General features: G+C 48.0%; 1 protein-coding gene across 33 annotated transcripts in view; it reads right to left on the bottom strand.

The window, feature by feature from the left end:
* TCF7L2 (transcription factor 7 like 2) overlaps positions 1–27,278 on the bottom strand; it is a 190,450-nt gene that overhangs the window by 9,547 nt on the left and 153,625 nt on the right. For 14 of the 33 annotated variants that reach the window (XM_064488412.1, XM_064488417.1, XM_064488416.1 and 11 more), the window contains 7 exons: positions 15,877–16,009; positions 13,501–13,603; positions 11,416–11,502; positions 6,254–6,394; positions 5,531–5,690; positions 5,037–5,144; positions 84–132 (listed from right to left, as the gene is read on the bottom strand). In XM_064488412.1, coding sequence (XP_064344482.1) covers positions 84–132; positions 5,037–5,144; positions 5,531–5,690; positions 6,254–6,394; positions 11,416–11,502; positions 13,501–13,603; positions 15,877–16,009 — 781 coding nt within the window. The remainder of the gene's footprint in view (positions 1–83; positions 133–5,036; positions 5,145–5,530; positions 5,691–6,253; positions 6,395–11,415; positions 11,503–13,500; positions 13,604–15,876; positions 16,010–27,278) is intronic. The other 19 variants (XM_064488414.1, XM_064488421.1, XM_064488423.1 and 16 more) reach the window with 3 other exon arrangements.

Genomic DNA, 27,278 nt, shown 5'->3' with positions numbered 1-27,278 from the left:
GCCTCCCCCAGACCGAAGCCTGACATAAAAAGAGTGGTCCTCTGAGTACCGCTCCTTCCTCCATCCTGCTCATTCTGACTTACCATTGGTCTCCCCGGGCTGCTTGTCCCTTTTCCTCTTCTTCTTCTTCCCCTAGATGAACAGATGAAACACAGGGAATTATTTCAGGAAGCAGATGGGAGGAGAGCGTCTGGGCTCACCTGGAAAGGAGGGGGCAAGGGGAGGGGGGAAACTGTCTCTCCAGCCACATGGGCTCCGGAGTGTTTTCCAACCTCCACCCCCTTTAATCCAAGTGCCCTTCAATTGTGTTCCAGCTGGAGGAATGCACACCCAGCCAGAGAAGGGATAGGCGGGGTGGAGAGGAAAAGCCTCCTTTCCCAGACACCTACGTCCATCCTCAAACCTGACCCAGAGCATCCATAAAAGGGAAGAGGAAACCTGGATGGGGAAGATTCGGGGAGGTGTGGACAGACAGGGTTGGAAGTGGCCCAAGAGCCAAGGGACAAAAGAACGTTGAGATGCTGTGTGGACTCAGAGACCTCTCTGCCCTGTGTAAATCTCTTCCTTTTTAGGGCAAAAGGTCCCCATTCTGAATCAAAAAATAAAAGCCTTAGTAGGGGATTTTCTTGGCTCAGTAGTGTGGGCCTTGGTTTTAAAGACGGGAAAGGAAGTGGGGGTGGGGAGGCAAAATAGAACCAGAAACCATCTGAGCTCCTTTTCAAACTGCTGAATGGACACCTCTAAGGGGGAACATTCTGTTCTTGCCAATCTCCTCACACAGAATGACTATAATACTCCCAGGAGTAACAGCTACCATTTATTGAGCTCATACTCTGTGCCAGACACGATCAGAGTGTGCTCTGCCTAGTGACTCATTTATCCTCACACAATCCTACACAACAGGTATGATCACCATTCCAACCTCCCAGGTAAGGAAGCTGAGGCACAGAGGGGTTTCATGAACTTTCCTGAGATGACACAGCTGTCCGATGGTGGGGCCATGATGGGGACGGGGACTGAGGCAATCTTGGTTCCACAGCCCTTATCCACAAGGCTATGCTGCCTCTGTATTTACTGCCTCACCCTCTGAGGAAGGCTTTTAATGGATCATGGGTGATAAATTGCATGCACTCATTCACATTCTCCAACCTGACCCTCCCTGATGTCTTGACAGTCTGCTTACAGCCCCTCAAGCATGTGGGATGGGAGGAAGGAGGAATTCTGTAGAGGTAACTGCCTCCTCCCAGATCTGAACCTAGTTCTCCCAACCCCATTAGCTCCAGTCCTACTATATGAGTTAGCTGCCTGCAATATATGAAGTGTCACGAACGAAAGAATCTGGTGGTCGGACACACTTGCTTGTTTCAGAATATCTAAATATTAACCTTTGCCTAAAAGTTCTCGTGGTATGTTGACATCAACTCAAGAAGAGACAAGAACAGAGATAGAGAGAAAACTGGAAAATCCACAAGGCTCTGTAAGGAGACCCCCAAGGCAGCAAGGCCACAGGGATTTAGATCCACCCGAGCCAATGTTTCTAGAGAAAGCCTCTCAGACCTCGGGGACCCTGTCATCTGGGAAATTTGTCTGGGCCTTCAGTTCAGTGTTTCCATCTGAAACTTTTTATGGTCTTTGGCATATGTTAAAAAAAAAAAAAGAGAGAGAGAGAGAGAAAGAAAAAAGAAAATGAGAAAATTAAAGGAAGAAAGTGCCTGTGCTTTTTCCTGAGCCCCAGTGGCCCATCTTCATGTTTGTGCCTCTCTGGCGTCAGGAGCCAAAAAAAAAAAAACCCGGCCATCCTGGAACAGGCAGGAGGGTCTGGTTTCAGTTTATTTAGGAGCCTGAAATAAAAACTCAGCTAACGTTCCAACTTCAAGCGGTGTCAGCATCCACGCACCCTAGAGCTGCCTCGTCATCTCTGATACAGGGCTCACCCATTTCCAGTCTCCCGCAATATACTCTGAAAGGCAGCTGAGAATTCTGCTACCCCAGGGAAGCTGTCAGTTTAGGAGACATAACTGAGATGTTCATGACTGAGAAAATGATCATTTAGACTAAAGGCTTCTAGAGGACAGGGACTGTGTTTTAATCAGAAGAGGACGTGAAGAAACTTCATAAATGCTACTTAGTGAAGAGGGAGATGCATTTCAAGGGAGGCGGCCATCCCATTGGCTCTTTAAATGCAACAGAAGAAAAGGCCTCAAGTATGATGGAGAGGGGAAAAAAAAATCTCAAGATATGCAAATAGCCTGGGACTTACCTCCTTTACCCAACCTAGCCGAGCTAGAAAGTTAGTAACATTCTATTACAACGCCATGAGTTAGCACTATGGGACCCAAATGTTTTCTCTTGTGTTCCTGAATTTAACCAAGTCCAACAACCTAAGTGTGACTGTTTTACTTAATTCTGTTTTGCTTAAGTAGTGTTATAAAGGCTTCTGTCACCACTGGGCTGGAAAAGTAGGAACGTGAAAGACGCATAATGTGATTAGCTCAGAAAACTTTTTCCAGAAGAACCTTCTGAACTTTAAAATAACTAAAGTAATTTATAGAAACTTCTGTGTCAAGTCAGTTAAAAAAATATACTAACAAGTTTCCACATTCAAATCTATAAAAGCTTTAACTGATTCTTGCTCCACGGACCGCTTCTTTGAGGGGTAGGGGAGGGAGGAGGAAAGGAGGGAGACAGGGAGGGAGGAAGTGCGTGCATGTGTGCATGCATGCGTGTGTGTGCGCGCGCGTGTGTCTGTGTGTTCTCACAGCCACGTGTAATGAGCCACTGATGAAGGAATCTGACAGTACCCTTTCCAAGAGATAAATCTCCTAAAGCCCCCGAATCCAGATCCACCTCTAAACTTTCTCTCAAGTCTTATCAGGGGTACCCATATTACACCAAACCTTGTCCAAATGTAAAACTGAGCTAAAGTCATTTCAAGTGTTTCATGGACCTTCTGAAACCTGGAAAGCACTTCACAAAAAGCCTTGGGCAATACCCCGTCTGACTCCAGGAAAGCCCACTGCAGCATTCTTTTGAAGCTTTCACAAAGTCAGCCTTGTACTTTTGTGGAGATCTCACCTTGCACAACTCCAGGGGGTACCCATGTACATAGACCATAGCGTAAATGGCACACCCTAAAGTTGTGCAGTGCACGCCCTGCACAGCTGTACATGAAGGCCCTACTACGACCCAAAACATCTAATGGGGATATGATTCCTACAGAGTAGCTGAATTCCTCTCTGTGGTACCATTCTAGATTACTCAAAGAATTGGGTCTGTAGCAGGGAGAAGCTGGAGATGAACTCTAAGAACTTCTGACCTGAATGAAACCAGAAGAGCACTGTCCTGCAATGAGATGGCTGTATGTGTGGAGGCTGCAGAGCCTGCCTGCTGTCAGAAATCTCCACCTAGAGGTCAGGTGGGGGTGAGCTGCAAGCCTGTGGGAGAGCATTAACTTTCTTATCCTCTTCCTTTCAGCTCCAGAAGAAAGGCTTCCCATGCTGAGGACCAATGGAAAGGTCCCAGGCAGTTAAGACCCTGTGCATGACCATCTGTGAGTGACAAGGGCTCCAAGCAGAGCAAACGTGCCACTGAGCAGCACAAGCACTAACTCCCAGGAGGAATAGGTCTAGAGCAACCAGCTGAGGGCAGCGGGACCTACGGGGGATGGGTGGTGGCAGTGATGGAGACATCGGTGTCAAACCCAACAGTCTCTGTGCTCCGTTCTCCCCCATCCACCCGGCCAAGAGCAGAGAAGCAAGCACAAGGTATGAGGCTAAAAAGGGAAGAAACTTGAAACAGCTAGTCAGAGCCAGCAGAAAACAGCCCTCACTAGGACCCAGGTATTCACGCAGACGTTTGTTGAGGTCCGAGGGCTGGTACATTCTGAGAGAGTTCTGATTTAACTAATTCCCCTCAATACAGTGTGTAAAGTAAGTTCACAATCAGCGATAACTGAATGGATCTCAACCCACACACACAGGGAGCTTCTTCACCATGGAAGACAGCCACGGGAGAGCTCGGGCCGGGAGCACGGATGGGTAGAAGAAACATCCACGGATCGGTGACACTGATGCAAAGTGGGAGGAGAAGCCTGCTACTGGAATTAAGACAAGCTTTGTTTTCTCCCCAAAGGATGGACGGTAAAAATCATTTCATGAAACCAAATGCCATGTAATTAAGTATCAGGCAAAATAAGAGACATTTCATCCATCTAGAGAGGAGAGTGAGCTCCGAACTTGAGCTACCACAAATACTGAATGCAGAATGAGAAAGAATGGTAAGAGGTGAGACGTGACAGGGGAGAGCTAGTTTGTGGGAGGAGAAGAATCCTGAGTGTCGCGATCGCCGATTGGATTAGTGAAAACAACCACCCTACAGTGTTTTCTAAAACCCAGGAGAGGAAATTAGGCAAATCCTGCAGCCAACACAGAGCCCAGGCGCACACACATCACACACACACCTTCCCCTACCCTTGCTGGGCCGAGTCACTTCGTCCATCTGCCAAAGGAAGACTTCTACTGGCTACTTTCAGGGATATTCCCATCATGCCCCTCTCAGGATGAACTAGCCTTCCAAATTCTACTGCACCACAGCCTAAGCTCAGCTGGGACATCTGTGAGGAATTTAACTCTCCCCCTCTGCCCTTACTGGTCTTCTCTGTAAGGCCACCCCATGGACCACTGCTGAGCAGCACACAAGCCCCACTGGGTGTATCCTAGGGCCGTGTCTCTTTGAAGACATGGGCAAGGAGATGTGGACAGCCCTCAGCTGACCCCACGGACCCCCTGAGCCGGATCATGAGAACGCCCGCCCCCTCCTTCCTCCATGAAGAACTACTGCATGTTGATGGAGCCAGACAGGAGGCCAGAACAAAATCCTCCAATCTGGTGCTCGGGCAAGATGCTAACGGTCCCAGGAGTGGGTGGACTGAATGGTACTGAGGCCTGATTCAAGTTGGCAGGTGGCGTTCCCTTTGTCCAGCTGGACATCTAACACATTTGTACAGGCTCTAGTCCTGAAGAAAATGAACCACCTACATAGTTATCCCGTGCGGACCAGCCGGGGTACAGCTGCATGTGAAGCTGTCGCTCCTTCCGGGCCAGCTCGTAGTATTTCGCTTGCTCTTCTCTGGACAGTGCATGCCACTGGAGGGGACATGGTAGGGGAGAGAGAGAGAGACACGCAGAGAAGTCACAAACCACACCGCGGCTGGGGGGGCGGGCAGCGCTTCCATCAGAAACGGTACAGCTGGCAGGGTCCTGGCACTAACGGGGGGCTCAGACAGAACCTGGTTTGTCACCTTATTCTACCCTTTGCTCTCTCTGGGGGCGGGGAGGACCGGGCTGTTGCCGTCCAGAACATCATTCGAATGCAGAGTTACCAGTCCCAACTCCACAAAGGCCATTGAGGGACTCGAGTGTGTGAAGGGAAAGGACTCTCCAGACCAATGGGGACGGGGCCATTTGCCAACAACCCCCTCCACTGCATCCTAATCTATTCATGTCCCCTTCCCAGCGGGGCTGCCGCCTACCCTTCGGCCCAGGATCTGGTTGATGGCTGCGCTTTCTTTCAACGTGCACTCAGCTACGACCTTTGCTCTCATTTCCTTCATATACAACATGAACGCGTTAAGAGGTTTCTTTATGTGGGGCTTCTTCTTCTCTTCTTCCTTTTTAGAGTCCTGATGCTTTCTGGATGTAGATAAGACAGACAGACACAACCCAATAAACCATCACAAGGTCCAACTTCCCTCCGCAGCAGAGAGCCCCTCTCCTTGCCCCCTTGACACCCAAGCCTAGCAGTTGGAAACAGAAGCGCACCTCCACTCTGGGTCTTCTCCACCCTGGGAAGTGGAACAAAAACAGCCTGGGGCGGGGGGGTGGGGGAAGAGAGATTCTGCCTTCACTTCCTCAAGGTTCACAAATAGACAATTTTTCCAAGCCAGAGGGGGAAAAGCACATGGGGACCGTTTCCATCTCAGCCGGCGTCTCTTGTGCTCACAGCAGAGAGCAGGGTTAGGGATGGAGGGGTGGCTGCAAGTCCCAGTCCCTCCAAGGACACAGAGAGTTCTGTCTTCCCCCTGCAGTGGGCACCAGCCATGGAACTCCACACTGCGCATTTCTCCCTCTCTGTAAGGCTGCGTGTTTGCTGGAGTCACACCAGCCTGGCCAACGCTGGGCAGAGCCACCACCTGGTGGCCCCCAGGCTAAACACGGTGTCGAAGGAGAAAGTGATGAGGACGGGGGACACTTACGCGCTATGGAGTGAGCCGACGTCACTCTGGGAGGATTCCTGTTTGACTGTTGGCGTGACTATGGCCGGGTGAGGGATGCCAGTCGTGTGTAGAGTGTGATGGGGTGGGACCATGTGGGGAGGGAACCTAGAAGACAGAAAGCTGTGTAAATCGTCAGAATCAAAATGAATGAATGGGGAGGGATGTGTACACACAATTAAAACAACAGCAACAAAAACAGTACGTAACACTCACATGAAAGCAACCCAAGGCATATGAAACCTGTCAGCATTAATTAGTGACAAATTAAACATAATGATTCTCATAATGTCATTAAAGCCAATCTTCCCCTTCATTATTGACGTTGACGTGAGACATTACGATTTTTAACATCTTTAGCAAAAGACAAGTTCAGCCGACAAACGCGGGCAGAAACGTAGACTGGGACTACCTGCTGGAAGTCACATGTCCACTTGTTTTTTGGGACATTACCAGTGGCATCTAAGAGACTATTTCCTAAGTCTTAATCACTGCTAGAATGAAAGGTGAAATCTTTTGTTGCATATGGACAGCTAAATAAAAGATTAACATGGTTGAAGCATGTACATACATTTTTGACAAGGCTGCACATTTCTCATTAGGCCTCATTCTGTTGATGGGAGTGCAAAGCAAAAACTATTTTATTTTTCTTTTGCTGCTGTGCCCCATCGTTTTGACAAGAATGGGAGAGTGAGGCAAAAAAAAAAAAAAAAATCAGGGAAATCCAAATATTTCCTATCTTGTTCTCATCGTAAGTCACAGACATTTTAAATAAGTTTGTATCAGAGATACCCCAAAAGGCAGTATTTTACACACACACAAATGAAGCTCTGAATTCTGATTTATACGCCCTCTTCCACTCTCAAATTCTAGGATTCCCAAGTGACTTTTACTTAAAATACGGCGTATGCATGAAAAGGCCTTATAAATGAATGTCAGAATTGTAAATAAAGAGAAGTAAAGTTTGTGTTTTTCCCTCTAATCCTGTTTGTTTTTAGAAAAGTTCTTTGAAACCCCATTTAGGCTGTGAATTGGCATTTCTCAACCCTGCAAACTAGCCAGGACAGATAGAGCTATTGTCAAAATGCTCTTGGCCCTTCTGCAAACTGACCACGAGACCCCACAAACAGCTCTCACATTTTCTGGTATGTTCGGAGTCACCATGATGTGCTCTGAGTTAGAAGAATCACTCTCTTAAAGGAACACACATACTATTACAGAAAAAAGTGGGGTGAGGGACTCAAAGGGGAGCTCTCCTCTAAGAAAACAAAATGGCAGCCCCCAGGTTCCACTCCCACAAGATCACACAAGGGAGCAGACCAACGGGGGTGCTGTTCAGGGGAATCCGGACCAAGCAACTGTTGCTCTCATAATAAATCCAAATACCCCACACCAGCCAGGGAACGACCCCCTGCTCCTTAGGAAGCTAACTCTGCTGGGAACTGGACGTGCTGATGAGAGTTTATTGTGGCAGCTATCTCACGAGGATCCTGTACTTGTGTACGGCATTCTTTTCATTTATGGGCTGGAGATGAAAGTAGTTTCCATTTAACCAAAAGAACGCAGCAAATGTCCATTTGAAAAATGATGAAAAATTAAAAGTACTAACTGACAGACCCTGCGTGGATCAACAGGGAAAACACCAATGAATAATGCAGCTTTCTGAAGGGGGCCCAGAGTCACAGTGGACACCTGACTCAGAATTTCTATCCTGACGTGGCCCTCTCCTGCAACCGCCTCTACGAATTGAAGTCCGCATCCAAGTTTGGTAACAACGGCACGATTTTTTAATAAGAATCATGTGAGTTCTTTGAGGGTGTCAAGGAAAAGAAAGGAAAGACCCTGAGAGAAAGAGAGAATAACTTCTATCTCCTTCCCCCCCCAAAAATGAAAAGTAAAGCAAAGCCTTGGGAGGCACTTGGACTCCCAAGTTACACCCTGTTCCTTCCTGCAGCTCGAAGGCCTCGGAGAAGAGAGAAGTTAAGAACATGTGTTCTTGGAAGCCCTTAGGTGAAGCGGTGGGTGGCATGGCAGCTTTTACTGTGAATTTTAAAGGCCTGACATTCCTCAAATACATATGTTCCCTTCCTGCTGAATGAGGATATGTGTACAGAGAGAGAGAGAGAGAAGTAGAGAGAGAGAGAGAAGAGGGAGAGAGGGAGGGAGGGAGAGAAAAACACTGTGTGTGTGTGTCCACAGGGAGACACCACAGTTGGAGGGCATTTTGGGGTGGGGAAGAATTTCCGGTGCAGCCATGAAGAACGAACACTTCCAAGTTCACATACCTACACACATATTCCTGTATCTGAGAAATGTACAGCCGAGAAAGAGACTCTGTGTGTGTGTGTGTGTGTCTGTGTGTGTACGTGCGTCTGTGTTTGTGTGTGAGTATGAGCGACACGCATACCTTCGCCTAAGAAACTCCAGTCTGCAGACAACTATTTCATGCCATGCAATAAACACCCTAAAAATTCTAAGCAGCTCATTATATCCCCCCGTCTGCTTTCATGGCTCCAAGCCAGAATATAATGATGAACCTTAACTTGTTAAGGACAACTAATTTTTGTTTCTGGCTGTCTCAGGGGCTCCTGCCTTACTCACTCTCACTTTACTTCACTGTTGACACGTTTCTGTTAACTGGATGTCATCTGCCGGTCTTCATTTCATGCACAAGCAGTAGGATGCATTTTCCTGTGCAACAATCTGGCTTTGAGTTGCATTAGGTTTGTCATTATTCTCTCATTTCCCCCCTTGCACTTGTAACACTTCATCTCTTCCTGCCTTATTTTTTGTGAGCCACGGTGCACCCACATTATGGTTTATACATGATCTCGCTCCCTTTGAAGCCGGCAGATTTCAGAGCCCGCTCTCGTCAGGAGAGGAGCCTTGCGCCAATTTAGTAGGCTGAGGGCCCGGAGCTCCAACATCTCAATCTAAAGGGGGTCACGGGGTGGCACAAGTGTGTGTCAGCAAGAGCCGTTTAATTGCCAATCTAGGCTTCTCCATGGTGTTTAAAGTATAATGACCCATCACTTAATTCTGAGAAGTCCTGGCCCCGCTGCTGAAGAGAATGAATATCAAAGGGTGTTCTGGAACAGGGCAAGCTGCCTACATTTCCTATAACTGCCGTAAGTATAATAGACCCATACTTCTGTCGCCCCCATTACCACAATAATGTATTTAATTTGCTGTATACACTTTTTAACTAGCTACCTTTCATAAGGCCCACCTGGGGAATCGGCCGCCTTTCCCCCGCACCCCGAGCCCCCTAACCTTCCCACCCACCGTTCCCTTCCTTTCCTCCCCCACTGGCCCACCTCGAAATCATCGACTAACCTCCTAATGATAATTCAATCGATAAGCTTAACCTCACTCCCCATCCTACCACGACTGCCCCGCTTTTAACCTCTGGAATGCACTGAATAAACAAACACGAAAAACAAGCCGGTGCGTCGCAGGAACGCGGGTTCGGAGGAGGGTGGGCTGTGGGATGGAAGGTGCTCAGAAGCCGCTCTCCTCCTGGGAGACTCCCTATTCGTTCCCAGGCTTTGCGACGGTGGTGACGACATTATCTAATGAGGATAACCTTCTTCTCCTCGCTGGAGAAGAGAGGGCACAAGCATTTTCCCGCCTAACCGGTACTGGTGCAGACCTGGACACGGAGAAGGTTCATCACACGTGGGAAACGGGTCTTTAGAACTGCGTGAGACCCACGGCGCAACTACAAACGTTAGAGATGCTACCGTGTGTGTGTCTTCATGAGTGTGGTTCTGACTCTTTCCTCCACCCAAATCCCTGTTTTGTAATTGGGAATGAGACATCCTGGCGTGTCTTTCCAACCCTTCCTCTAGTCTTGAGTCCTCATGTTGGCTACAGAGATTGGGGGAACAGGCTGGAGGAGGCATCCTTGCCTTGTAACGCATGCTAATTGAATTAGGCGCCATCATCAGAATGGATTGGCTGTTGCAGCCCATCAGGAAAGTCTAAACCTCCACCGATTTAATTAACTTGACTGAAAATCAGATGAACAGAAAATAAAACTATCATTAGGAGCAATTAGTGACTACTTAAACATACTGCTGCCAACCAGTTTGTAAATAAACTAGCAGTCGCTGAAAAATTAAGTCAGAATTAATCAGAAGGGGGAAGAGGAGAACACGGGCAATAGAAAGATCTAGGTACACATATGTGGGTACTCGTGTGTATGTGTCGTACATACATTTACATGCTTAAAGATATGTGAATGGACACACGCACATGATTTGTTTTTAAAACTTTCAAAAATTCAGAGCTGCGCAGGACAGCGTGGAAGCCACCAGCCACCTGTGGCTAGTGAGTATTTGACATGTGTCCAGTCCAAACTAACATGTGGTGTCAGTGTGAAACATATTAGACTTCAAAAACCAAGGACAAAAAAAAAAAAAAAAAAAAGGTAAAATCTCACTGATAGTGGAGGTAAAATCTCACTGATAGTGGCTTTCCAGTGATGTCGTGTCAGATTGATAATATTTTGACTATCTTAGGTTGAACAAAAAATATCGTTAAAAATAATTGTCTGGGTTTTTCTCTTCACCTTTTACAAAATGTAGCTATTAGAAAACTTAAAATTCCCTATGGGGCTCACTTTGTGTTTCTATTAGACAGTGTTACTTTAAGAGAGGGGTGTGTTTGGGTTGGGGGAACGGGGGATGGACCTTTCCTTCTTGTTGATACATAAGAGTCTGGAACTTCAGAAAGACTGATAACCTTTCCTCAAATTCTTCTTTGTAGGCGAATCAACTTACCTGCACCCTTCCCTTCCTTACCCAGTGTAGGGCAATAGAGAAATAACACTTTAAAAAGCTCCACATGTCCTAATTACTTCTTCCTGCCTTCTTAAGTTCTTCAAAAAGATACTGCTCTTAAAAAAGATGATCACCTAACTGCCTGACTCACGAACTCAACCTGGAAATTTTGCCGTCACCTACCTGGCAAGTTCAGGGCGATTTTCCAGTACTCTCTAGGCGGGGCGTCTAACACCCTCTGGGTCTTTCACCCTAAGCACCGCCCGTAGCAGCAGCCCCCCGATGGCCTGGGAGCATCCAGAGAATGTTCGCAGAAGTGACCCCGGGACTTGGCTGAAGGCCCTGGCTCTTGGCACTCACCTGGACATGGAAGCGTTGACAGTCAGAGCTGTGGGGTAGGGATGACGGAATCCTCCTGTCGTGATTGGATACACGGGCTGACCTTGCCTACAAAGAGGGGGGTACCAAGTGAGAGAGTGCAAACCAGGGTGGGGGGTAGGGCCAGGAAAAAGAAGAAAAAGGAGAAGTTCTCTCTGCACAGTAAGCTTTATTCTCATTTGATCAGAACAAAAATCTTGGGGATTGTACAGGAAGGATCAAAGGGAAGAAACACAGAACAATTTGAATGCCATAAATCTGATAGGAATGGCTAATTAAATTTTATAACCTTTGCTTATGTCAATAGAGACCCTCTCCCCAAGCTGAAACTAGGTGTTTTGTTGTAATAATTAAAGGCGAAGTCTCACTTGCTTTAATGGAGCCATCACACTAATTGAGGGTTACACATCCAAAGGAAAACAATAATGAATGTAAATTTATACCAAAATAAAGTACAGTGAATCAAAGGACTTCAGTTGCGCTTTGGGCCTCTTTCGGTATTTAGATCTCGGTGAGAAAACATTAAATTAACAGAGCTTAATTTGTAGCCTTTTGTCAAATTAACAAGTGTTGACAAGAGTTACCGGGGGGGAGAGTCCCCAAGAAGAATTGTGGGTAACCAATAGACAATCACACCTCATTACAATAATTAAAAAATACAGCAACATGCAAAATAGCATCCTCATGAAAGACACAACTTTTCCTGACAGAGGGCTGTATGAGTTGGCTATTCCTTTTTATCTCGCCTTCAAATATCTCCCCATCAGCTGAATGGAGCAAGCGATGACTGAGAACTATCGGAGGCACGGCCCCACCCAATGAAGAAGAAATAGGACACACTCCTGCCTACGTCTACCCTCCCTAACAAAACTAAGGAGGAAAAAAATAAACATAAACTACACCCCAGGTTGGCGTTTAGTACAGCTACTGCATAAGACAAGTTGTTTTCTTAAAAAAGAATGTAAAATATGCTCCTCTAGAGAGTGAGGATACAGCTGGGGGAGGCGGGTGAACCATGCCAAAACTGTATCTTCTGCAAGGCTATGAAAGGATGTCTTTCCCAAGACCCAAACTTGAGAGTTTTACCAAGATTTATTCCTGCTTAAGATTCAACAAATTGTCCTGTGTTTTTTAAAGAGTAGAGATCACCGATAAACATGGGGAAATACAACACAAAAGCATGCCATCGTAAGACACACATTACACGCATACACACGAACGCACACAAACATGGTATGCTGATGCATTAAAGCCCTTTCTGCTCTGATTTTAGAGCACATTTTTTTTTTTTTAAGTTGTCTAGGGAAGGTTAAATGGATGGTACTGAAAAGGCAAGAGCAGGTGATAGGAAGACAAATCGTAAAAGGCAGTTTGATGTTTTGGGCACTGCCTGGAATGAGAGCTGACATTCAGGAAGGCTTCCTATGCAGGAGTGAGGACTCCAACTGCCCCCCTCTCCACCTTCCGCCCCATAATTAGGTGAAGCACTCAATGTGCAAAGGATCTCAGAGAGATGCTGGTTGGATAACATGGAACTTCTCAATAGACACAAATTTCCACAGTGGCTGTCAATTTCGGGAGCAATGGTTGGGATGGGTGTGGAGTTATAACCCCCGACTCCCACCCCTGGATTTCAAAGCTAGGCTATGCCTGTTGCCACTTGCCTGCTGCCTCAGTACAACAGCAAGACTCCAGTTTGGGCTGCCACCACCAGCAGAAGAGCCATGATCAGCTTCCCAGTAGAGAAGCGCTCAGAGTCTCCTGCAGTCCCCAAGTACCTTAAGGGTACTGTCGTTCACAGAGAGGAACCTAGAGCTTCTGGGGGACCACCGGTTCAGAATGCTAAGTATCAGTAGCCCCCGACCCACCCGCATCATCCATCTGAATGGCTACTGCCTTGCCTGCTTTCCCACAGGGCATTTCAGCAAGCATCTTCCCCACGACCCCCACCCACGGCCCTTCCTCACCAGCCCTGTCTTCTAAACACACACACATACATGCACCGAATAAATAATAAGCATGCCCATGTAAGAAACAAAAAGGAAATTAAAAAATGGAACTCCTTACTGTGGTACTAACCATCCTAGCGGATGGGGGATTTGTCCTACGGTGCCAGGCGAGAGTGGGTAATACGGAGATATATCTGGAGGGTGCGGAGGCCGTGGGATTCCTGAGAGAAGAAGCAGCATTTTAGGTACAAGAGAGGGAGGGAAGGAAAGAGAAACTGTCAGGTGATGGGAACAGGGGAAGGATAAAGGGAGACGTTGCCTCTGTAATCCTAGCATAAGGTTCTTTGCATGATTGTGAACCTAAGACTTGTCGGTAAGTTTCATGTCATTATCCCTCTGCCCCAGTTTGAAAAATTGCTTTCTCTCCTTCCAGACAGATCGTACACTGGCTCAACGCAGGCAAACTCAGAAAATGCCAACTTGGGTATTTTCTGCCTTAGTGATTGGTGTGATCATTTGAACTGGAAAAAAAAAATCTGAAGGGCTTGGCACATAGTAGGTGATCAAGTAACATTAAACCCCTCTGTCCTCACAGCTTGTCCTTTCCTTCCTTTTAATTCTAATGACTTCCCTGCCTGAGAGTTACTCCTCTGGTTTCTAACATACTTTTTGAGTTAAGGCTTTTAGAAAGTTTACCCTTGCCTTCTTTCAAAAAAGTTAACCCCGCTAAAATGTGTCAAGTCCATCTTGAAGATGAGCTGTAGGAGAATTCGCCCAGTGCCTCGGCATCTCGTCCAAGGCAGGATCTGAACTGAACAGACCAGACGCTGGAGGCCTGCTATACCCAGTTCTAGAAGCTCGTCTTCTAGAGGACGGAGTCACCTGTGTGAATCAACCCCACCCAGTGTCTGGCACTGCTGTACCACAGGGGCTGAGAACCTTCACGTGACACACAGGAGTGAATTCTGAAGGCCCAAGCCACTGCACACACGTTAATTCCCTAGGAACACATCCTGCAGTCGGTTCTTAGAAAAGCAAAAGGGCTGGTTGCATCTTGGACCCAGAGGAGAAGACCTATGCAGCTCAAGTGGGAAACAAAACCATCAATTCCTCAGTATTGAAGGGAACGAGCTGCGTGTTCCTGGATGAAAACTATTTCATTTTTTTAAAAAATTCATTCAGGAAGCGTTCAATCTGTAAATTAAGCCTCCCTGGGTGACATTTGCAGGCAGATATCACTTTCTCTCTATTACAAAAACCAAACAGATTAGCTGGGCTTGGACCCTACACCAAGCCATGCACACACTTGAAAGAATGTTCGCAGAGGAAAAGTAAACAGTCCGCAGACGTTAATCATATGTTTTACGATAACCATTTAAAAGCTATTCCCTGTACTACCATTATTTAAATGAGACGCTGAGGCTGCCATTCACTCGCAAAGCCTGGGGCCGGCTGGCGGCCTCCTCCAGCCATCCAAGCGCCAGGCTCGGTCCCCCACCAGCACAAAGCGGGCTCAGAAGCTGGTGAAAACCAGCCGATGTGTGGCTTCATTCAGGGACAGCAAAGGCCGCCCGAACAGGCAGTCCACCTCAGCCCAGCCCCAAACAATTCCCTCTGACAAACTGACAGGAAATAGCCATTCCAAATCCATTCTTCTAATTAATTAGCTGGGAAGAGAACCAAACCCCAGCCAGTGTACCACCCAGCCGGAAAGATACACCCTGGCCTTACTGTTCTCCCAACACCACCACACCTTGTTTTAAATCTTGCTGTAGGGGAGCTCAAAGTAACCCCACCTTCTCTCTCTCTCTCCTCTTTGGGGAAAAAGGGTGTGGGATGGAAAGTGGGCGGGACAAGTGGAAAAGCTGGAGTAATGTGGCAGCTTCTGCCTGTGATGCTATTGGTCATTTCATGACGCAATGAGGAAACCATCTTGGACTTGGGGTTTCCCATCTGTAAAATGGGCTCGATAATAACTACCCAGGATATCGCAGGGGAGGAAGAGCCCAAATAATCAGCAAAGAGAATGCATAACCCAGCAACGCAGTCTCTTGAGGCTACACCAAGTCATCGTCAAGTGACTTTAGCCACAAGGGAACTGGGGCTTCAGGGAACGACACGGTTACGACTCTTACGTTCCCAAGGAGCTGAGTAGGAGTCCATGAGATGCCTCCAAAATGATCACTGTCTCTGAGTCCGGGCGAGGCTCTTGGAGTTATAAGCTACTCCTAAAAAACCACTGAGTGACTCACGGTCAGGTTCTCAAGACAGGCCATGCAGGGGTGCTCGGAGGTCTGGAGCACCTCGGCACTTCAGATGGGCTTCTCCACGGGGGAGGAGAAATCCACTCCGTCACCGGGCTCCGGCCTCCCCAAGGAGCTTCCTCTTCAACCCCTAGGAGAGGAACCGGGGCCCCTCCACCACCACCTCCGCCCAGTCCCCAACTCCCCCCACCCCCCAGCACGCTCTCTCTGCGCCCAAGGACGCAGCCTACCTGTTTTGGGGTCTACGTCAGCTGGTAAGTGTGGAGGTGGGTTTCCCGGCGTGAAGTGTTCATTGCTGTACGTGATAAGAGGCGTGAGAGGGTGGACATGGTGAGGGTGCTGCACAACCGGCACTTTGTTCGACTGCGGGGAGGAAGAGAAGAGAGAAGAAGGCTGTCACGCCGGTTCCCAGCAGCCCGGGACTGCGGAGCACCGCCTGGGCCCCGCGGGACCCCCAGACCACACCCCCAACCTGGATTTTGTAAGAGGCAATCAACTCCGCCCGCTGCCCTGGCCCCGATCCGTGCACTGAAATAACAGACACTTGTAATTCTGCTCTCTGGGTAGGTACACCTCAGTCTCTACCTCCCCGCTGAGCCTGCCTTTTAAAATACCTTCGCCGCCACCACCCCGTCAAGGAGCCCAAGGGTTTGCACTTTTCCCGTCGTCGGCAGGTAAATCGGAAGTGGGGACTTTAATCCCCCAGGCCTACTGTGTTCCTACAGGTGGGGGGCATCTCCTACCCCAGAGCCCCCTGGGAGGGACCTGCAGGAGGCTGGCAGCCTTCCCAGTGGACTGGCTAGAAAAACCTTCCGTTACAAGAAACCTGGCAGGGCCTTAATCCCACGCACCCAGCCTCCTTATCCATCACCCCAGGTTCCGAAGCCCTCCCGGCCCCTTAGAACCAGTGGGCACGCTACAATCCTTCGCAGACAGCAGGGAAGAAAAGCCCCACGAGTGGTCTGGTTGGGAGTGTGAACTTTACCAGAAAGCTCTAAACTGCCAAGCAAGCACCTGCACATTTTATGCAGATTACAGCAGCCCCGGTTCATTAGGAATCTCATTAGGAAGTCATGGGGAACGCTAACAAATTAACTGGATGATGATGAATTGGGCTAGTAAAAGGTATGCATTTTAGAAACGGACAGTTCTGGAAAACAAAGTCCAGGCATTTTTCTGTTTGGGAAGTGTTGGTCGCGGGAGACAAGCAGGAAAAAAAAGGAAAAGCATTTTAAAGATTTTTCTAGTTGCTATGACCAGACCTTCCCAGATTATCCTCCTCTCATTCCCCTCACCCTACTTGCAACCCACCCCATCCCCCCTCCACTACACGATGCTGTAACTCAGCCCTGCGAGATCACAAAGAAAAAATTAAGCTGAAACAAGTGAACTACTGGGCCATTTACTGAGAGTAATCCAATTGCAAAAAACCCTATTCCCAAAAGAGGATTTTCACTAAAATCCTACAACAGGGACATTTAACCAGATTAGGTACCAGCGAAGATAAAGAGGCTAGTATTAGATGATGAATGGATTAGAGTCAAGTTTCATTTCAGAACGTGTCTTCATTTCCTTTTATTACTTTTAGGAAGGCACAACTTGCATTAACATCAAGGAAAAGGAACTGCATTAAAAGAAAAGAAGCAGGTTCCAGTGCTGCCCACTAGTGCCTCTCCAGTTCAGGGACCAGCAAGCAGTTGGTTCCCTCTGTTTTTCTTTTTGTCCCTTTTATTTTAAATGGGTGAAGAAGGGGTGTAATATAGTTAAGAGTATTTCTCACCACAGTTAATTGTGGGGAAGGCACTTTCAAAGGTGCTTCTAACTTTTTCATGGGTATGTTTGGAAAGAAAAATATGGCTTTCCTAGATGCTCCCGGAAAAACCACAGAAAGTCGTCAACCCTCCCAACAGCCGGGTTTCATGATGCCTATAAACAACTGGACACTTTCACAGAAAGAGGCTAGCAAGCTGCTCATAGGAGCCGTGTATTGCGAATTGTCATTTTGCAATCAAAACACTGAAATTAAAAGCACCCAGTAACACCTCCTTCGTCAGCAGCCACGAAGGCCTGGACGTGGCCAAAGCCAGCAGGGTGAGCAGCAGCTGCTCCAAGGCCAGCTCCAGCGACTCAGGGACTTGCACTGAGGATGCTTTTAGGAACCATTTTTATTTAGGACAGCTTGAAAAACAACCCACAAATCAGCTCCCCACCGTGTGTTGGGATGGAGAGAGAAACGAGCAAAGAATAAACATATCAGATGGCGTGGAGACCACTAGGAGGAAAGGACTGTTGTTACCTTCTACAAGTTTTCTATCTAGTTGGAAAGATACACACATACTGAAATGAAAGAAACAGACCAATCTCAGACAGTTTAAAATAAGTGCAAAAAAACCTGTGGGGCAGTGGAAAGAACTGCAGACAGCCCGGGGAGGGAAGACTGTCGCTTAGGAGTTGCAGGACTTCTGGGGAACAGGACCCCCACAAACAATGCAAGGAAGCAAATGTATAAACCTGTGATAGGAAAAGGGCAGCGAAACCCGCAATTCTCAGCTCTGGTTGAGTCAAGAATCTCTCAGGATGCTTATCCCAAACTCGGATCCCTCAAACTAAGAAATCTCTCAGTAGGGGCCTGATTCAGTAGCTCTGGGCTCAGGACCCAGTGGCTCTTCTGTTCAGCCATGACCCCTAGGCCAGAGAACCATGAGGTCCCAGGCAAGCACACCTGTTAGGAGACTCGAGTCCTAATCATGAATCAAGTCCTAGTTCTGAGAGAACCATGGAAAGGGCTTAATACAAAACCTATCACACGGTAAGCACCAGAATGCTGGTTCATTATTACTGCTATTTTTATCGTCTGATGGCACGGTTCTGCTTTGCAGATCAGAAGTGCAAACTCCATGGCTGTTTTCCAAGCAGGAAATAATGCTGGGGAGGCTCTCTTTCTCTACTTATCTGTCCAAGGATGAAGACAGCATTTGGGTACCAGTGATGTTCACAGGGTGTGTGAGAAAAATCATTTCTCCCTCTTTCTCTTAGGAATAGGTATGGAGAGGATTCCAACAAAAGTTGGACACTTATTCTAATTGCCATCACTCGTGTATTAGTTTGCACACCTGAGCCAACTAGCCAACTAGTTTTTTCCTGTGCAGTCAAAACCCTGTACATGGTGTGGGGGGTGGGGTTGCTCAGAGGTGGGTGAAGGGATTTGAAGTTTTAATTGCTGCCTGGCTTTGGTGGAGATACCAGGGAATAGGGCCCTGCTGGCACATGGATCTGTTTTCTGATGGGGCTGCATGCCATGCAGGTCCCTAGAAATAATACAAGCACACATCCCCCCAGGGTGACTGGTCCCCAAGCAAGCAATGGTCATACATGCAGAAGCCAGGGCCTGACTGCCACTCCCATCAAAACTGCCTGTACGTGGACCACTTTTATGATGGGAGGATATCCTTCTAGAAAATGCCCATGTCTCTCCAGCCTCAGAATCCCACAGTTCTTTCTGTCCACGCCACATTATGTCCATTGCTGGGGTCAGGATATATCTTTCTTGGTCCCATCATAGCTAAGTCCCTTAAGGACAAAGACTGTGTCCTGTAGAACTTGTGTCCCCTCTAACGCCCACAGCCTGTGGGAGCGGTGAGCACAGTTTCACGAGCAGCACCAGAACCATCAAATTGCAACTACAAGCATTAGGAGAAGAGAAGGCTAGAGCCGGTCTCACGGCTTCGTTGCAGTGAACGGCAGCGCACTTGAACGGAGTCTGCGCAGAATCACAGAACACAGCTGGGGGGATGCCTTCAGGAAACATCCAGTCTGACACCTTGCTATAATAGTGTCCTATTTCAGAGCCCAGCAGCCTGCACACGGTGACCAAGAGTGGAGTCACAGAATTTCAGGAAGACCTGGGCTTAACTCCTACGTCACCAGTCCAGCTGTGGAGCTTCCTGCAGGCCCGTTTCTGTCCAGGCAGACTCCAGATGAGGACCGTGTCTCTCTACAGGGGGTGTCATGAAAATTGAAAGAGATCATGCCTGCCACGTGTGTGTGAGCACAGGGCCTGGCACGCCTGCAGACGCAGTACAAAGATCCCTGAAAAAATAACAGTCCACTGAGCACTAATGAGGAGGGCCCAGGGAGGGCGAAGTTCGCCCCCTCCAGTCTCTTCCAGTTAAACCCAGAGTGGGGACTGCAGTCACAGACCGCACTCCGTACTGCAAAGGCGGAGACGCGCCGTGCGGGGCAAGAGTGCGTGGGCGTTAAGTGGCCACCCTTCCTCAGGTGCATGGCCTTCCTAAAAAGGTGATGTTTAGTTACTAAATGCATTTTATTATGTCTTCTGGGAAAACCCTGACTTTATTATGCTGATAAGTAAGACGGCCACAGAAGAGTTGAAAGTTAAGTAAGCGCAGCTGGAGATGACCATGGTCCTTCCAGAGTCAAGGCGAGGGCTCTGGAGTAGGAGCTGATACAAACAAAACAAGGAACAACCACCCAGAGGCAATTTCCCTTTCTCGACAAACAGCTTTCACGTCTTTAAAGGGGTCTTTAAGGACAGCGTTCAACACTGTACCACCCCAAAAAAATTCAGATGTGGAAAGTTCCTTTGGTAGGGGAGGGACATGGACAACCTTCTAGAAATGCGTCCCGGAAATCTAAATTAAAGTGACCACCTCCTCTGAGAGTGTTGGTGGGGTAAATAGCCTGAAATATGTATCTCCTCCCCCTTTTATCTTTTCACAGAGTCCAGTGTTCAAGGCAAACTGTCACGTAAAACCAGGTACCTCTTAGGTACGTGCTCTATCTAAACATTAAATGTGTCTTCAAAACTACCTGGGGCTGCGAAATCGTCATTACCTCCAGGCACAGCTAACTAAAGTTCAAGGCTGTGAGAGGAGGAGTCCCAGAAGGCTGGATGGAGACCTTAAGTTACTGGTAGTGAGGCCTTGAGAAGCACGATGGGCACGAGGAATCTCTGAGCCACAAACACAGCAGACATTCGTGAAGTAGTCCACATAAGTTCAGGGGGTTATGCCCTGGTCGCCCACACACCCCAGGACCTTCCGTGCCTGAAACTCACCCTGAGGGTCACTCAGGAGCCCTCGTGACTGAGCACACTCACTGCTATTCCTGAAGCTCTGTGCCCCACACCGGTGCAGTTCACGACTGCCACGTTTAATGGCGCGTGGCCTCTGTGCTGCATGGAGCAGGCTTCAGTAAGTCCTTGCAGCCAACCTATGAAGTGGCTGCGCTGGTTATGAGCTCCACACAGCAGATGAGGACACCTGCCCCAGGTCACAGGCCTTGCACGCTCACCTGTCTGCCTCCACCTCCCACTACTGTCTGCAGAGACGGGTCCCGGGATGGAGTTTGCTGCCAGGCCGAGCCAGTGAGTTGCCCGCAATGAGCTCAGCCTGGGCCAGCCTTCCCAACTGATACAGATGCTTCCAAACTCACACCGACCAGTCTCTGGAACCTAGACTAGTTCAGCAAACAACGCCCACCCTCAAGCCCCCCCAGTTAGGAGTAGCTCAGGGCTCCCTGCCTTGCCAGAGGGCACCAAGTGTCTTTTAGCAGGGATTTTACGGCCTGGATGGCATGATTATGGAGGGAGGGGTGTGAAACACTGAGTGGGATGTTTCTGCTTCTCAAATACAGACACAAGCAATTTTAGGGCCCCGTAGGATTCTGGTGATCTAGGTGGTCAATCCCGGCAGAAAAGAAAAAGATAAAACCCCGAACTTATTAAATGAAGTAAACAACAGCTATGTAAAAGGAACCCAAATCCTCCTTTGACTTTAAATCTTCGTGAAGGCTTTATGCTTCCTACCTGGAGAAATGGCTGTTACCCAAAGCGAAGCCTTCCCTGCTTCTGTTCATCCAGTTCTATGGTTTTTGAGCACTGAATAGTTAAATTAGAAAGAAAGGGTCCTTTAACAGCCCTCAAGGCACACAAAGCCTTTCCACCCAAAGTATTCAGCCCACTACAGTGGGAGGGAGTGGGGTGGGGGCGCCCCCTGTGGCTGACCTTCGACCCCTGGAGAACCCTCAAGCACGGTGTTCTGCTACTTGGCCCTGCCACCCTCATGGCCGGGCGCCCACACACCCATCCACCACCAAAGGCCGCTTACAGTTGGGAACCTGGCAAGTCAAAGAGTGATTCAGGCACTTCTAGATCCCCCTGCCAGCCTCCTCTCACCCCAATCCCTCAACCTTCTGTAACTGCGGGGATCCCGAAGGGAATGAAAGCTCACCATTCACCTCACAACCTATTAATCAACAGACGTTGAAAACAAATAGAGCCGTGGCTCGCCCTGGCCTCTCCGCCGGCCCTCCTCTTCAATACTCCCCCATTGCTTAGCCTTTCTGCAGAAGAAAAATGGGGCCACAGAGTGCCTTTACGAGCCCAGCACAATAAAACAAAAGCAGCACAGAGGAGCATTTGTCAGCCTTCTCCCCTCCTGGGGTGGATACAGAGGGTCTTCGGTGTCTCAGATCACCAGCCCTCCCAGGCTCTGAAAGCAACGTCAGGAAGGGACACCGTTCACCCCAGGTTTGCGCTGAAAAACGGGTTGATGGCTCATCTCTACACGTTTTCTCCAGATGCTGCTTACCACGGCTGCCCCAAGGCCAACGGCGACTGGCGAGACGTTAGGAGATGTTGCACATCACCAGGGCCGTGGAACGATGGTGCTGGTGGTGGGGGGGGGGGGGGATGCAGAGGGGCTGTTTCTTACTCTTCAACAACCCTCTTGGTGACTCAACTAGTCCTATTTTCTGGGACTATGAACCAAAGTGGAAGGGTCAGCGATGGTAACCTTTCTGCCTCGACAACCCACTGCACTAACGATTAGCCACCACTTCTGTTGCTGGGATGATGACATCAAGCACAGCCCGGAGCCAGGCCTGCACGCACAGCCCGACGTATCTGCTGAGCACCTCGCTATCCTGTCTGTAAACCTCCTACATGTCCGGAAGGGAAGGGTGGTGGGCAGACGCTTCCACTGTGGCCCGAAGGGGTGCTTTCCACCCTTTACTCAGCCCCACTCTCCTCACAGCTGTCTGAAGCCCAGGCAGGGAGAGCCCACCTAACACAGGGGATGTTCGTGGTCCGACACTGCCCCCTCTGTCTAAGGCCCTGCACCCAGCTAAGGGTGCACTGTTTCCTGGGGCAAGACTTCTGCATGTTGGAAATAATACATAGAGCTAAAAAGGGTTCGAGTTTTGCTTGGAGAAATGAGGTGGTTAAGAGAAAGGAGGTCTGTCTGTGAGATGCAGAAAAGAAACACCCCTAACCCCAGCGACTGCAGCCCCCAGTCTACATCACCTGGCCCCAGTCACGTGCCCACAAGGCTGCAAAGACACAGCTTCCACAGCCCGCCGGAGCCTGGCACTCAGGGCGCTGCTTATTTGTTTTGTGAATTACCAATGGCTGACTATTTCTTACCCCTCTGCCCCCCAACCTCGTCCCTCTCTGGAATCAAATCCATTTAGACAGCAAGAAGAGGAAGAGAGAAGATTCTTCCTGCGAAATTCTGCCGACTTATGGTTCCTCATGAACTCACACAGGCATTGAAATTCTTCGTGTGGGGAAATGACTGAACTGGGCAGGCAGGGAGAGAATCAGTGTGCAGCCAGTTTTCATCCAAATTCTCACACATGCATGCATACACATGGAACTAACGCAAACCATCGTAAGCCTTTGACCTTTTGGGGTTTTTTTTTTGTGGGGGTGGTGCCTTCTGTAATATAACAACCTAGCTGGTTACACACCAAACAGACTGCCAAGCATTAAGGGTCAATCGAGGGGGCCAAATTCAGCTCTTCGTAATGACCTTTTCTTAATCCCCCAAATGGAGGAGGGGAGGGCAGGAGCAGGACTGGAGGTGTCAGGGTGGGGAGTGGGCACACGAAGGGGAACATTTAAACCCTGAAAATCAAGATGTGCTCCAGCTGCCCGGCTTTGTGAGCGTCGCAGCCAAGGCCTGGCCCCGGCAAAGCTGTGCTTTCACAGGCTCTTGAACAATTACTTCCAGTTAAGTTCATTAAACATAATTTATTTCCACTCATTCTCATTTATTTTCCAATAAAAAGAAAGCCTCCCATTGTGCTTCTCCCAACTAACCTTTAAAGCACTTGCGAGCTTTAAGTCTTGGCCCGCCCGGTCCAGGCTTGCCCCTGACCAGGCAGTTCCCAGTGTTTTCTTCCTGCCGGCCTCCCTCCAGGAGCAGGTCATGGAATCCCGGAGGTCAGAGTGGCGGTGGGGGGTGGGGGGTGGGGTTGCGACAGCACAAGAGGGTCCTCTGACTGTCCTAATCCTCTACCAGGTCTCAGAGATGGACCAGCCACTTTCCCAGGAATCTGCAGCTCCTACCCTCCCGCAAGGTATTTTTCTACTACTTGGGTATTAAATGATTAGCGTTAGCATAATCAATCTTGTTTAAGTGTCCGAGTTTGCAGGGAATGTTTGGGAATTGGGTAAGAGGGTACAGCTGTTCCTAGGAGAGCCAATTTTCAAAACAGCCAGGAATAAAACTAACCTCTTCCACATGAAGAAATCCAAAAGCTCAAATTCAAAACAACTTTTAAGAAAACCATGATTTCCAGACCATCTCCCCCAAAACACAATAACCCCAAATCTAGGGATTCCTAAATATAATGGAAAGGAAATCACCAATTTTGGTTTAGAATAAATTTTAAGTGCATAATGGTTATTACAGCCTGCAGATTTCAAGAAATAAGTAGTGAACAAAATCTGATACTGCCTTTCTAATTTATTTACAGTGAACAGCAACAGGAAAGTGTCTTTTGTACTTCCTAAACACTCTGTGCCTAACTTTTGAATCTAGGCAGTATTTGAAAACCATGCCTGTTAACATGAATCTGGTAAGAGCTCAAGAAATAGTTTCCTTCAGAGAACAGGTACACTTCTCTCTCGTAACAGGTAAACTGAGAAGAGGGATGAACGTTTTCACGCGGCCCCACAGATACAAACGGCCCAAACCTCAGATTCAGCAGGAATTCAGCAAAGATGGACTAGAGGGAAGACGAACGCAAAGGCAAAACTGCCTTGTCCTGCACTATTTTCCCCCCGTTAGTGTCCCGAACATGGCCGTTCTTTAACAGACGTCTATAGCCACCTTAAATGATCACGTCAACAGGAAACGGAGCTATGATGGGGTGAGGAGGACACAATACGACAGTCCCCTCTGATCGCAGCTGACGAAAGTTTAAGGTAACCCAGGCAAAGTTCACTTTAAAAAAATCTTCAAATGTGTGCAGAAGTATGTAATCTGGAGGGCATGTCAGGATTTCGTCACATTCCAAAATATTGCAGAAGGAAAGAATTCCATTACATAGCTCAGCCAGGCCCCCCACCATCCCCAAACCACAAAGGGGAGGTTTCCCTAAAAGTACAAGATTGCAGGCTCTGATGCTTCCAGAAAATGCGGAGGCGGCAGCCTGTTGTGACAATACAAAGATCATAATATCTGTATCATCAGAGTCAGGAATTTACCCTTTCAAAGGGACTCCCTTTCCCATAAGCCATCAAGAATGGAGGTTTATCCCAGCTGCAAAGCAGCGGGACTGCTATGAAGTAACCCAAGTAATTTGAGTAAACAAAGGTCCCGGACCTTTCAGGAATCTGGAAACAGGAGACTATGCTGGGTGAGAAATTTGTGGCAACACAATTGATACATTTGCAGTGCCAGCCTGCACTCTACCCACCACCAATCTTGACAGTTTACACCGTCATACACTGAACTAGAAAGTTGCACAGAAGCCGCAAGGAAGACCCCAGACGTGCATCTGTCATTCCTTCGTGCTCATCTAGAGGACTACCACCGCTTTGTGTTTTGAACATGGCAGAGGATTTAATTCATGATTTTGAAAACATAAGGACTCTTCTAGTCTGTAGTATATTTTATTCCTTCTTCCCCGCAGTATCGGACCTAAGAGCTGACGGAGGGCTGCAAATGTTTCTGTTTGGCCATTTGACAATGAAAAAAAAAAGAAAAAAGTAATAATAAAGACAAGTAAGGACTCACGTCTAAATTCACGAGACTGCCCTTACAGCTTATGGCAAAGGGTCTGACCCAAGAGCTGGACAGAGTATCAAGTATTCTAAGCCGCAGATTGGTGTTGCTTCCTCCTAATCATTAACAGCACAATGGGCTGTCATCAACCTCTTATTCAGGTTTCCAAAACACATTTTATATTAAGTTTACAAAATACAAACACCACAAGCAAGACTGGAGCCCTAAAAGGCCGGCAAGCATCTAAATTTGGAGATTGAAAATAAATACAACTAAAGGCAGAGCAACAGAAAGTTAGCATTAAATATGAAACCAAAATACACAGTTTACACAAGGCCTGCTACTGGAAAAGCCTTATTGCTCAAAAATGTCTCAAGCTTCCAAAGTATGCTCCTCAGACGAGGGAGGGAATGTCATTTTTCCTTCTCTTTCTTCCAGTGGAGCCCACCCTGGTGGGCAAAGGGGAAAAACAGTATTTGTTAGAAGAAATCCCAAATCCCACCGCCCTCTTCCCAGATTCCAGCTCACTAGCACTTGGGGAGCGGGGTCTGCGGTGCCAGAGAACTATCAGAATCCTGATAGTTCTCTGACGAAAGTCAAGCTTTCTCTCCTCCCCATCTTTTTTTTTAACCCTTTCCCCACCTCCCCCCCAAAACTGCTATGTAAAGTACAGTGAAAGGGCACAGCTTGAGTTGACCGTTTATGCTTGTTTTGTTTTTCCTTCCCACCGTCTGAATTAAAAAAAAAAAGCACAAAGGCTTAATGGTCAAGACGAGAAGCAAGGACACAGACACACACACAGACACACACAGACACACACACACCCCTCACTACTCACCCAGCAATTCAAATTGAGGTGCCAACCGCCCAACTGCTGGAAGAGAGTGAGTCCCGAGGCCACCGTGCCTCCCTTCCCACTCAAATCTTCCATTCCCACTAAGATGGCATCCCTAGGGTACATAATAGCTTTGGTTTTCTTTCTCTCCTCCTCAAAAAAAAAAAAAAAACTTTCTCTGTACCTTCAAGATGGGACTGGGCCAGCTTTTTTTCTCCTCCCTTATTGCTTTTCTCACTTTTCTTCGTCCTCCCAGCTTCCCCTCCCCTTTAGTCCTTTCACTTAAAGAGCTGGTGGGAAAAAAGCATCTTAAAAGACAGAGATGGCTCCAAATTTCTGCCCTGCTACGTTCAAAATGCCCCATGTTCTCCATCACACTGCCTGCAATTATTTTGTTAATTCTTTCCCTTCCACACACGTCCTTCAGAAACCAAAACCAAAGAAACAAAGACAAAATTAACAATAACAAAAAAGAAACCAAATCATCTAGTTTCACTGGTTGCAGATTAAATTTTTTTAAAAAATTAATGAAAAGAAACTCCTTCTAGTTTCTACTCTGAACCACTAGGAAATCCGTGAAGGAAGAGGGAAGGCCCACTTTCCCCAGCCAGCTCAGGGCACCTACGCAGAGTCCCCCTCCCTCACCCGTTACCTGGGGCAGCGGGGACAGAGCTCCCGCTAAGAATAGCTAAGAAATTACGGTCAGCCATGAGGGAAAATGATCAACCAAATGAAGTAGGCAGGCACTTTATCTGCAAGATTG

The sequence above is a fragment of the Camelus dromedarius genome, chromosome 8, assembly GCF_036321535.1.
Source record: "Camelus dromedarius isolate mCamDro1 chromosome 8, mCamDro1.pat, whole genome shotgun sequence".
NCBI classification, from domain to species: Eukaryota; Metazoa; Chordata; class Mammalia; order Artiodactyla; family Camelidae; genus Camelus; species Camelus dromedarius.
The sequence above is the reverse complement of the archived record's forward strand: the minus strand, read 5'-3'. Positions and strand labels throughout refer to the sequence as shown.